This window comes from Lonchura striata, chromosome 6 (assembly GCF_050655825.1).
Source record: "Lonchura striata isolate lonStrDom1 chromosome 6, ASM5065582v1, whole genome shotgun sequence".
NCBI classification, from domain to species: domain Eukaryota; kingdom Metazoa; phylum Chordata; class Aves; order Passeriformes; family Estrildidae; genus Lonchura; species Lonchura striata.
In genome coordinates this window covers 25,675,617-25,687,888 of record NC_140708.1, presented here as the reverse complement: position 1 = coordinate 25,687,888, position 12,272 = coordinate 25,675,617, and the positions used below count along the sequence as shown (strand labels likewise).

General features: G+C 41.1%; 1 protein-coding gene and 1 long non-coding RNA gene across 14 annotated transcripts in view; one reads left to right on the top strand and one right to left on the bottom strand.

Moving 5' to 3' along the window:
• CPEB3 (cytoplasmic polyadenylation element binding protein 3) overlaps window positions 1-12,260 on the bottom strand; it is a 76,328-nt gene extending 64,068 nt beyond the window's left edge. For 4 of the 13 annotated variants that reach the window (XM_021536470.3, XM_085582563.1, XM_085582564.1 and 1 more), the window contains exons 1-2: window positions 4,557-4,696; window positions 3,302-4,212 (exon numbers count right to left, since the gene is read on the bottom strand). In XM_021536470.3, the coding sequence (XP_021392145.2) occupies window positions 3,302-4,212; window positions 4,557-4,635 (990 nt within the window). In that variant the 5' untranslated portion in view covers window positions 4,636-4,696. Of the gene's footprint in view, window positions 1-3,301; window positions 4,213-4,393; window positions 4,419-4,441; window positions 4,924-6,734; window positions 6,876-11,709; window positions 11,817-12,099 lie in introns of those variants that run through there. The other 9 variants (XM_021536469.4, XM_085582568.1, XM_021536466.3 and 6 more) reach the window with 8 other exon arrangements.
• LOC116183812 (uncharacterized) lies at window positions 4,912-8,456 on the top strand. The gene is made up of 2 exons (XR_004148509.3): window positions 4,912-5,038; window positions 8,297-8,456. It is a non-coding gene; the product is annotated as an uncharacterized LOC116183812 (long non-coding RNA).
• Window positions 12,261-12,272: the final 12 nt, after the last annotated feature.

Here is a 12,272-nt window from a genome sequence, read left to right as displayed (position 1 = left end):
AAGAGTTCTGTACAAGCCCCAGCTCTCTGCTGGAAAATGGAACTGAGCCACTGCTGGGAGAATGGCATCCTAGGGACAATCAGTTAATGCCAGCCTCAAATGCCAGAGCTGAGGATCACCTAACATAATAGCACAACACAACTGCTTGCCACATGACAGGCAGAGACCCTGCACCTGAACCACTCAGAAGCCAAAAAATACTCAGAAGAACAAACTAGCCATGTTTTTGTATTTCCTCTCTGGACTAGTTCCACACCTGTTCCCATGATCTTGTCTCCAACTCTTCCTTGCTATATTACATTTCATTCTAGACTGATCGCTTCTCCTTTTCCTTTCAACTATCAGCTGTGTACCTACATTTTTTTTTTAATATACATTGCAGTTGATTTTTTTTCCAGAGCGTATGAATGTAGTCTCCCTCAAAGTATTTTTAGTGGCTTTTCCACACCAATCACAAGGTAAACACTAGCAGAGCTCCTACCAAGTGGTATCTTGAATTTTCTGGTATGTTCTGCAGCACAACTCCTTGGGACAGACACCAATTGGTTTTGATATACAAGATGCACAAAAGTATTACTCAAATTAAGGGATGAAAATATCTAGCATATTGCTTTATATACATGTTTTAAGAGTATTTTCAAATTGAACATTTTTTCCTAGAACAAGATCTATCAATAGCTGAGTATCAACTGTCTTCAAATATTACAGACTCAGAACACAAATCTCAGTTACAGATCTTTTCTGATCAATATTTTTGATCACTGCAAAGATCTGAACTACAAAACGGTTTTCCCTGATGTTATTTCAAACAGTGAACATATTAATAACTTTCTTCTTTCCTAGAAAGCCTAATAATCCTAACATAAAATAACAGGTTAACACAAAGAACTTGCTAATGTACATAAGTGTGTTGCTAGGAAGTTTACTGGAAGGTATTTCTAAAGTTGCTCAAAACCACACAGTTATGGAGGGTGGCAGATGTAAACAGATAAACCTGCCAGAACTACTTGATAGTGCTGACAAGCAGAACTTACTGTGTCAACATATTGCCCAATTTAGGGGTGAGGGGAAGAAGAAAAAAGACAACCAGAACCTTGGCAGCAAATATTAAAATCTTAGACTAATTTGAATTTCATTTTTATCAGCGCAACTAAACAGTTGCCTCCTACTAATAGTATGGTTTCAAGATGTCTTTGGCATTTCATTAACCATAGCAGCAATCAACAGTAACCCAGATTACAATTTTTAATAAGCAATAATCAGCAGCTTGCATTAAATAAAAAAGGAGCCTAATAGGAAAAAAAAAATACAAGTGTTCTCAGTCTCTGAAATCAGACTGTTATACCAGCTGGTGCTGAGAATAGCCTACGCATTTGCTTTCAGTTGAACATGAAAATACCAGGTTAAATTCACAGAGAAGAAAACAAGTTTCTAATTTACATATTGGCTGATAGTTTAGTTTTTTTGAAACCTTAATTTCAAAAGAACTTTTCTTTAAAAGCAGTTAGCTATTTTTTTCCTTGTGATGAGTAAATATCTGCCAGTTTAATTTGTGATAATTTAGTCATAATAATAAAGTTCTGTATTCATTAAAGATGTATCTCACTAACCAAACCACAGAAATAAGACCATCTACTTTTGTTTCCACTACTAATTCAAATATACCAAGATTTGTAATGTCTTACATGTAGACAATTCAGAATACTTGTAAATTGACACACATTTCCCACTTCTAAAAAATGACTGGGAGCTATTAGCTTTTGTGGTACTGTGCTCTGGTGCAACATAGTATTTACAGCAGGCGCATTGTGTCTAAAGTGTATTCCTCCTCCAGCCTTCAGTGCTTCAGAGACATTAACCAGCAGCTCACCAGAAGCCACTCCACCTTCATTTAGGGCAGCCAATAAAAAAATTGCAACTCTCCCTTTAAACAGAATGAAGCAGCAAAATGAAATTTCAGGGCTGACTATAAGATGTCCTCTTTGAATAGGACTGGAAAGTGCATATGTTTTACTTCAACAGTCTCCTAAAATAATAGGGGTGGGGATGCATTTGTTTGATTTCTTTTTTTACTGTGTTTCTAAAACTAAATATCAATCTAAATGCCATTCTTACCAAATTGGTAAATTAAAGATGTTTGAGAGGTAATACTTTCTTGAGAAAACAACTACCCAAAGACCAAGCATATATGAATAATTTAACTGTATTTCAAAGCAGAAAATTTTGACTTGTCTGACACCAAAACAGCTAACCTAGAAAAGGTCCGAGATTCACTTCACCTAGTATAGATATAACTGCAAGTGCAAGCTCTGCTTTTTTCCAACTTAAAATGGATTTCACACCATGACAGGTTTCATTCTGCATTAAAATTGCAAATCTTCCATTTGGCCCAGTTTCAGCTGCAATTGATCTGCTTTGTCGTCATAGATTTAAAAAAAAAAAGTGAAGGGCACTGCAGCTTTAAATATTTCAGAGCTATGTAGCTAGTAAATAGACTCCATTGCAATATGGCTCTGAAGGTCGTGTCCTATTGTCTCTTTTCTCTGCAAATATTCGGAACAGCATAAAATGGTTTATTTTATACAATACTTTCCTGCCATTTCTAAATCGTGTCAATTGTATTAGGCATTTCCTTACTGGAAAGGACAGATACGCCACTCTTTCCATACACACCCACGCTGCTTCGAGATGTATTCAAAACGTCCACTGTGAATATAACAGCAGGGTGTACGTATTAGATGTACACAGCTTTTCATATGGATGCCTTATGTGAACAGACTCCCTGTTAAATCCCACCACAACATAAGGACAATTAGTTATTGCAAAGGTGATAAAATAATTAACTGAATTTCAGGTCAAGAAGCATCTTTGGTTAAAATTAACAGCCCAGTTAGAAAACTGAACCAGCAATTTCAACATCTCAGCTCTCTCAAATATGGGAGAATAGGAAAAAAATTCTAACACAGCACCAAGGGAATGCAGTCTGCCAAACCTGTTTTTCATGAAGGCTGCTACCTTTCAGATGCTAAAAAAAGAGCAAAAAGCAACAACAAAAAACCCCAGACACCACATTTAACAATAAGCTACAAGAAAAATAAGACTTTAAACCTTAAGCTAGAATTGGAAATCCTTGTGTATGCACTCCCTAGGTTCAACCCCACTTCTTTCATGAAAGGCGACTATTTGATGAAAACGTGAGTTATGGAGGTGCCACTGAGAACAGTAACATGAAACACAGCCCTGCAAAAAACAGAAATTTGTGATAGCTGTCATCATGCAGAAGGTGCGTGTAGTCATTTACCTGAAAAGGCAACAGATTGTTGCCATTGTCCGTCCTGAACGCGTTGTCTTCCATCCAGGATTTGGGGGTTAAGGGTGCAGCCCGTGGGAACTTCGGAGGGGCAATGACATTGCTGGAGAAGGGTTTTTTAAGGGGTGAAATGGGATTGAGGGGGGAGGGCACACCGACTCCCACTCCCACGCCAACCCCCACTCCAACTGCCCTTCGAGGGTCCCTACCAGCCTGCAGCCCACCCCAAGGGTTGGAAGGTGTACTCCAAGCTGCGTTTTGATGGTTATTCCAGCTGGAGGAGGAAGAAGAAGAGGCAGAGGAGGAAGACGGTTTGCTGGTCATGATGGGCTGATGGCTGTAAGCAGCATTTCTCTGGGCAAAAGGTGCCTGATTAGGACTCACAGGTGACCTCCGCTGCTGCTGCTGCTGCTGAGCTTGCTGCTGCTGCTGCTGATGTTGGTGGTGTTGAGTCTGAGCTAGGCCAATCTGAGGTGAGAAAGTGCCACCAAATACAGGGTTGACATGGTGTGGAAAATTCTGGAAAAGCATTGTCCCATTGACTGGAGTAATCCCTTGGAAAAAGCTATCATCCACCGTGTTTGTGGTCCCTGTAGACCAGGTGCTGCCAAACGAGGGAGACAAGGAGGTGCCGGCTGCAGGTTCTTGTTGAGGCTGGTGAAAGCTCAAGCCAGGCAAAATGGGAGACTCCATCTGCATCTTCTCCTTGCTATTTTGGGAAGGAGCCGATGTGCCGATACTAGTCACTGAACTGTTGTCTTCTGGTTTGGGTGTCTCCGACGAGATGGGTGTAGAGGGGGCTTCTGCTGAGTTTGGATCTTGCTGCTGCTGCTGCTGCCGCTGCTGCTGGGGCTGGGCTTTGCTTTTGTCCATCAGTAAATCATCCTGCATGGTTTGCGCAGCTGAAACAGTAGGGGAAAAAACCACAAAGACAGATTATTAGCATTGTCATTCATACCACAAGCCAGTCTGTTTTAATCATTTGCCAGCCAAAAATCTCGTCCTATTGCTAGTACTGTGCTACAGCATATTGCAAGGCAAACCCGCGTAATCTTCCCCCTCCCCCATTTAGGAATATGTAACCTTTGATCGTGCTGGATTGCCCTTAAAATATTTTTTAAGATGCTTCACCCTTTTTGATGCCTTGTTTCCCTTCAATCTAAATGAGAGATGTGCTTATAGGGCAGAGATATACAGCAATTTCGCCACGTCTCTTTTCTCTTACACCGGAACTCAGAGCTCTCACCCTGCAATGAGAAACTGATTCTGGTTCCTGTTTTTCCAAGCACCCTCCTCCTCCACCTCCTCCCCCTAGTTATTTGCATACGTCAATAAATACTGCTGCGTCCTTCAGCAAGGTTAAAAAGACACCAGTCTTCGCTCTTCTCCACCCCCTTTTCTATTAGGGGACCTTTAAAGGAGCCGGGTACCGATTTTCCTTAATGAACAAGCAAGCTTGCAGTGATTGAGGCTGATCAGAGCGAAAGCGCACAGGGACGAACGCTCGCCGATGCGGGAGCGGCTCCTCGCTGCACAATCGCTTCCTGCCCGTCCCTGCGCGCAGCCGGCTCCGGGCAGCCGAGGCGATGGCACAGCCGGGAAGGGGGGCCGGGGGGCGGAGACACTTCGCGTACAAAGCCAACCATGGGTGTTGGATTTGCCTTCGGTGACCTTACCATCTCTCCGCGTAAATTGCTATTTTACATCAAAGCAGTCCTTTACTTGAAGGTATAGCTATCTACTCGCTCTATTTATACACACACCCGCTCTATTTATACACATACATATGAAATCATCGGTGATTTCTCCATTAGAAAACCGTAGGGTCTAAATCAGCAGACCGGGGAGATATTATTAGACTGTGATCTTTCTAATGCTTTCAAATGAAATATAAAACCAGGGGAAATCGAAACATTTACAATACAGACATGCTGCATGTTAAAAATCATCTTTATATGTGCAAGACAAGGACAAGTGTTGCAAATTATTTGCTAAATCAATACATAAGTTCAAACTTCAGAAAGGAAATGTGTACGGAATGGTTGAGGCTTATATATGCTAGAAAATGTGCTCCATATGAAACAGGGCAGATCACATAATTTTATAATGATTTTGAGACCCAATAGTATTAACAATACAGACATCAATGAACAGCAATTGTATGAAATCACAACAGGAACCTCCACATTTTGCAGGCTTTTATTCTATTGAGGAGATCATTCTTAATCTCAAAAATATTTTAAATGTGTCCCAAATCACTTACTTTTATTGAGTAACTATGCCAAAGATGGCCATCGCTGAATACCTAACTGCATTGCTATTGAGTTAATCATATGACATTTACATGGCAAAGACTGTATTTTTTAGGATTGTTTTTGTAAGGTAACAATGTATAGCCAAATCAATTAACTGTTTAAGAAAGGCGGCAAAGTGTGAAACTGTCTACACTGTCCTTTCTGACATCAAATGGTCCAGGTGTATCTTACAATTTTTGTTCTTTCCTTTAAATATCTTCTGAGGCATGCACACACATTTTGGTTAAAATGAATTCCAGGAGAGGTTTCTGGTATCTAGTAAGTTACTGCTTATGCTCCCCCTGATTTACCAGTTCAATATGTAAAGTGAGCAGCAAGGCTTCCTGAGCAGACCATGCTGTGAGACAACATTAAGCTCCTAAGGACGGGGTAAACCATTGCATCTGTTCCAGGCAGTGCTGCTGCTGCTGCTGGGAGTGCAGAAAACCTTGCAAGGCATTTTAAAGCAATACTGCAGTAAACCACAATACACCAAGCTCTGTCTGTGTAACTTTCCATTAGCTTCACTTCTACCCACATCAGTATTACTCCTAAGGCTACATAAAACTACTGATGACTCCACATCAGAGGGAGAAAAAGATTATGTATATCCCTCTCCCCTGGGTCTGACCTATCAGTATAAAAATACATTTAGAGAGAAAAACACAGCAGCTGAAATGTTAAAATTCTGTCATCAATAAAGTTATATTTAAATTAGTTAGTCACCAGGTTATCTATAGTGGCTAGTACAGCAGTTGCTTCAAATATGCACCTTGACTTAGCTAGCTGGTTTTGAACTTTATCCTAAGGACTGTGATTCACATTCCCTTCCATATTGCTTCTTAAAGGCAAAAATCACTGCACCGTTCAACCTCTTGTCAAGGTCAAGACCTTCCTTTAATGAATGAAGCCAGTCCAAATGAAAAAATACTGGTTAATAAACTACTTTGAAAGACAGGCCAGCCAATGTCTAATGTGGGACTAGTATGCAGTACTCTTGATTATTTGGTGTAAGTATTTGTACAAATTTACAATCCAGTACAGGAAATCTATATCCCCATAGCAATACCAGATCCATTTGCATGCAGAAACCCACGCAGCCAACACAGAAACGTTTAAGGAACAGTTACCTTCGGATTTTCTGTATTTAAATATCAAAAAAAGGACAGTATATTTATTTTCTTCTTTCAGGTTTAGTATATGACAAATAGTCGACCAGTCTGGCAAGAGCACTTTGACAACTGGAAGCTTTCAGCGCATGCTCTCCCATGGAATCATGGGGTTTGAAGTCTTACCGATAGACAGCATTGCACTGCTGCTTCCTGAAAGGAAGAGAGCTCGACAGGGAAAAAAAAATACGGGCACACTCCCTCTTCCCAGGGAAAACTGCTGCAATCTGAATCATCAGCTCTGAGGAAATATCTGTCAGACTGAGCTGAAAGTGACTAACTAAACATGCGCTTTTAAATAGTTTGATTTAGAAGCCCAGATCAAATAGCCACCTATTCCAAACAATTGCTAGACAAAGAAATAGTTCCAGTATTTCCACACTTCCCTTACAAACTCCTAGCATAAGAAATTAATTATAAGCTCATACCAGCTATAAAGTTTACAGCTATTACAAAGGAAATCATGCCACGTTGCTTAGCTGAAGAATATATTAAATAATCATGTGCCATAATATAATTTCTAAATATATTCTGAAACTCAAACACAAATAGGTCAAGTATGAAAATTTAAAAATAAATCAAAAAAAAAAAAAAAGCTGCTCAGAAGAAAATCAAGGTGTGAATGTTACTATTTAACATTCCATCTATTCTGTACATGGTGGTGCCACACTTCACCTCCCTCCCTTTCACTACCCACCATCTACATAATCCAGCCTCCCCATCAATACACAGCCTGACAGGAGTTCCTCTCATAAGATATTAATATAGTGATCATTCATGTAGGTCAGGTAAAATTCTCAGAATTTCATTCACGGACACTTGGTGTTCTGTTTTGCACTAGTCCATGAATTATTCTGCATATTTATTCTGGGTAATTCGTAATACTAATTATTCAGACCAAACAGTAATGCTCATAAGGAAATACACTGTTGAAATCAGAAGTGTGAAAATAACAGTGTTTAATAAAAGTGCAGGCTGATTTTCCAACGATGAAATATGCATAGCTTTGTGCATGAAAGAGAGATGACTAAAGCTGAGAAAAATAAATTAGGGCAGTTGAAAGTGAGTTGTTCCAACACTTACGTCTCTGCTTTCTGCACTCTGTTTATGTTGGACTGTCTGGTCTGCCTGCCCTAAATCAACTGTGTAATTAAGAGTTTCTCAACACTTGCTCTAACCTGTTTGTGCTACTCTGAATCATTAAAGGCAGCAAAACGTTTTTCTTACAGCGACAGAAAATACTTAATTTTATGAACTATCCCACCTCTCAAAGGGCTCGCTCTACGCATTCTATGCCCTCCTTTATGTCCCTATTTACTTGTGGGTTATTGCTTTTCAGATGATTTGAGGATTCACATGCAAGGGACCGCACTGTTTCTGTCAGTTCTTCCCAGGAAACAGTTTCACTTGATAGATCAAACATTAGGATAAAGAAAAGCACTCCAGAACTAAAGAAAATAAAGATGTAAAGAGAGTTTCCAATCAACTAGCTAATAGAATAATTTTTGTTTGTTTGTTTCCAGCCACCAGCTCCCTCATAACTGGAAGTTAAAAGATAGTAACAACAGCTGAATCAGAACACAAGAGCTTAATTCAATCTGCTATATGAATCATTTGACCTGGGCCAGTTCCAAAGAAATAAATGTAAAAAAGGACCAGAATAAACCAAGCTAATTCAATTAACATTGTATAAGGTGTATTTTTTTAAGCAATTCATTATGAAGCAATTTAAGCCTCTTTACACCTCCTGTGACTAACAAACCATGCTAGTTTTTTTGACAGAAAGTGACTATTCCAGCTGGCTTGAAGGTTAAAATGAAGTGTTACAGTACTGAAAAAAACCCCAAGTTTCATTGTAGAAACACCTTTTTTGACTTAGATTCATTTCATTTTAGACTAAGGGCTACTTATCTTTTAAAAAATGGAACCAAGTAAATGAAAAATGCCTAACTGATCTTGTAATTCAATTTTACACATCACTATCATAGCAGTTAATATTTAGATTTGCCAAAATAGAATATTCCTATATTGCCAGATTACTTAGCTTTATTGTAAACAGCTAATAATTTCCACAGTTTTAATACTGCAAGTTCAGAAGAACCATATAAAGGTACAGCTTCTTATGTATTTGTCCTCTTTTCCAGGTCTCACTGAAATAGTCATCTATACATATATATTTAATCTACCTCCATGTCATTCTTCCAGTACTTGCTTGTCAGCTTCTTTATTAAGCTTAAATCTGCATACATTTGTTATCAAACCATTTCATATCTTTAAAAGCTGATATTTTGAAGTAAATCTGATAGCCAATTTTGGGAGTCAATTTTAAGCCCTAAATAGCTTATATTTGGTGATTTTCATTAAGTTCTATACTTGCCTTCAAATGCGCAGTTCTACTTAATTTACTTAAAATGGCTGCTACCTCCAGTCAGTGTCTGGGAGCTGAGCTGTGGCAGAGCTCCAGGAAGAGCAGCCACTTTCCCTCACTCTGCACTGGCCAAACAGAGCCTGCTCCCAGGAGACTTCTCTCGGCTCAAATGTAGCCACTCACTGCCAGGCGCAGGTAAGAGATGACAGAGTGAGGCAGAGTGCAGTGAACATCAGAGAAATGGAAGGAAGAAAGAAAGAAGGATCTATTAAGGGATGATATAGGAAGCAATAGTTAAAAAATGAAAACAAAATGCAAGAGGCAATCTGAGACTTACAGTGGAAACTGCCAATGCAAAGAAGGAAGTATAAAGAACAAAAAGCAGAAAGAAAATAAAAAGAAAAGGAGGATGAGGGAGAGTGAAGGAGGTGATTGTAGGGGAGAATAAAGCAAGCATTTTAATAGAGCAGCTGCATATCCAGTCTTGTTAAAGAGAATAGAGAAGGATAAAATGACAATTCTTGCTCTGTCTGGAAGTAAGGAAGTGTTTTTTGACAAATTCAAAACCAGTTGGTAATATTTGTATTTTAGGATCACACTTTGATTCTGGAAAGAGCGGATAAAGAACATATATCCCAAGCTGTCCAACAGTTTCCACAAATCAGTTTTTGGATTTCAGAATCTTTAAGCTATTTATGGGATGTTAAGGGGTCTGCCATTATAGAATGCTTTGTGCTGTAAAAGACCTTTAAAGCTCCTATAGTCCAACCTCCCTGCACTGAGGGATGTCTTCAACCAGATCAAGTTGCTTAACCTGACCTTAAATGTTTCCAGGAACAAGGAATCTACCCTCTCTCTGGACAATCTGTGCCAGTATTTTGCCACTCTCATAGTAAAAGATTCGTTCCTTATGTTCAATCTAAATCTACTGTCTTTTAGTTTGAAACCACTAAAGCTTGTCCAATTATGCTTTTATGTATCCTATTACATTTTTATTTTTCATGTTTGGAAAAAATATTAAATTGAAAAAAAGTCCAAACCTACTGACTGTTCACTATTTGACCTGATATTCAAGTTTTGTCCATTCCAGTCTTGTCATACCTTTCTTTGCCAGTGGTAGAGCAAATCAGTCATCTTTGTTACAGACAGTTCTATAGCCTCAAATGGTAGCCAAGTGCTCCTGGGTTCTGGTTCCATTTCTTCAGGTAAATATTCTTCACATCTATTATTAGCCACTATGACCTTTATCATAAATGGCAGGCAACCAGCATATCCTTTCAACACCAAAGCAAAAATACAGAAATTGCACAAACCACATACTCCTAGAAATAAAACCAGCTTCCCTCTTTCCATTTGTAACACTTCAGAATAAATATAAATAACCTAAACTAGGCTAGCCTAGCTGCTCAATGTTCTGGCCATTAGGCAATGATCTTAGTCCAGACCAAGAATAGGAACCAGAAACACTTGATATCCAATAGTGCTCTTACATGCCACGGACAGCTGTAATTGGGACAGTGTGTATTAGGATCTCTTCCAGGAGGTCATGCCCATGTGGTTTACTCAGGCCACTGTACATCCAACACTCCTCAGTTGGACTCAGCAGTGAATTTTATGGCCCCAAGTATAAGAACAAAAGAAATTTTCTGGGACAGGATGTCAGTGCCTTCTTCCTACCTGTTTCTATACCTCCTGAAAGGAATATCTACATCTCTGTAAATACTTCAGCATTCCTCTTTATGATATTTGTAGCAATTAGAAAATAAACAACACCCTTACTACTATACACTACTTACTACTATGCACATAATACTGCTTACAGGTCCAAGGCCAGGTGTTTTACACACATATTGACAACAATTTTCTCTCCCCAAAGACTCTCAAAACCAGAACGATTTGTCCTTAGCTAAGGGAGCAGAGCCAAAGAATCCAGTATATTCCCTAAACTTGCCTTCCTGTTACACCTGATGTCTGTTGTCACATACAAGCAAAAGCTTGATCTCAGCCAAGAATAGCTCTAGGTTGGTGCAGCTGCACAGCTGCACCCGGGGCTTGGCCCTGTAAATTGCAACCTTGAACAGCAACTGCAGTGCAATTCGCACAAGGTACAGGAACTAGTTTCATATAGCAAGTAAGCACTATTCTTTAAAAATATAACCTGAAAAGGAAAATTAAAAGTTGATTTATACTAAGCAGTCTTTCCAAGAATCTGTCATGTCACAACAGCCTCTGACAAACAGAACTATTGCCTTTGCTTCAGGAGCGTGACATGAAGGCAGGAGACAAACACCCATGGTGGAGATCATTGGAAAGGCAACTTCTTTCCAGATCCACCTCTTTGCTCTATAAAGGCTCTTCAGCTTCTAAATTTCCAGTTTTTCAGATTGTGATGCTCTACATTGACTTCTGAACATACAACAAATTCTAAAAGCACCTTAGAAAGATTTTTTTTCCCACACCACCAAAAGAGAGCTTTAGCCATTACCACTGGCCGTGCCATCCCTCACCCCACTTGCACACAGAAGCCAGTGGTCACCGGGCCTCCATCGAGCACCAAGTCCCACTTACAAGGGCGCTTGTCCTTGTCATCGACAACACCACCACTGAAACGGATTAATTTCCCTTCCACCGCTCCAGCCACCGCCCTTCTGGGCAGCCGGGTCGGGGCTGGCAGCCGGCAGGGTCCCCTCCGCCCTGAGGGCAGCCCGCGGGGCCCGGGGCCAAGCAGCGGCGGGGGCCGCCTGCACCTGTTCGGCAGGGAGGGACCGGGAGATGCTCCTGCCCGAGGGGTCCCTGCGGGAGCGGGGACGGGGCAGAGCAGGCGGCCCAGCCTCTCCCTCCCTCCCTCCACCCGCGAGGGTCCCGGCCGGCGGCGGGGGACGGCAGGAGGGGCAGCAGCCGCCGGGCGCGAACCCTCCCCCGCAGACCCCGCTCGGCCGCCCCGCCGCGGTCTCGTACCTGCCCCGCGCGCGGAGCCGGGCAGCGACTGCGCGACGGCGGCGGCGAGGAGAGACATGGGCAGGGCAGGGGGAGCGCCCCGCCGGACCTTTAAACCCGCGCCGGCGGCGGGACTACAGCTCCCAGCGGCGGCAGGACTGCGGCGGGATCGCGGCGGGACTACGGCAAGACTA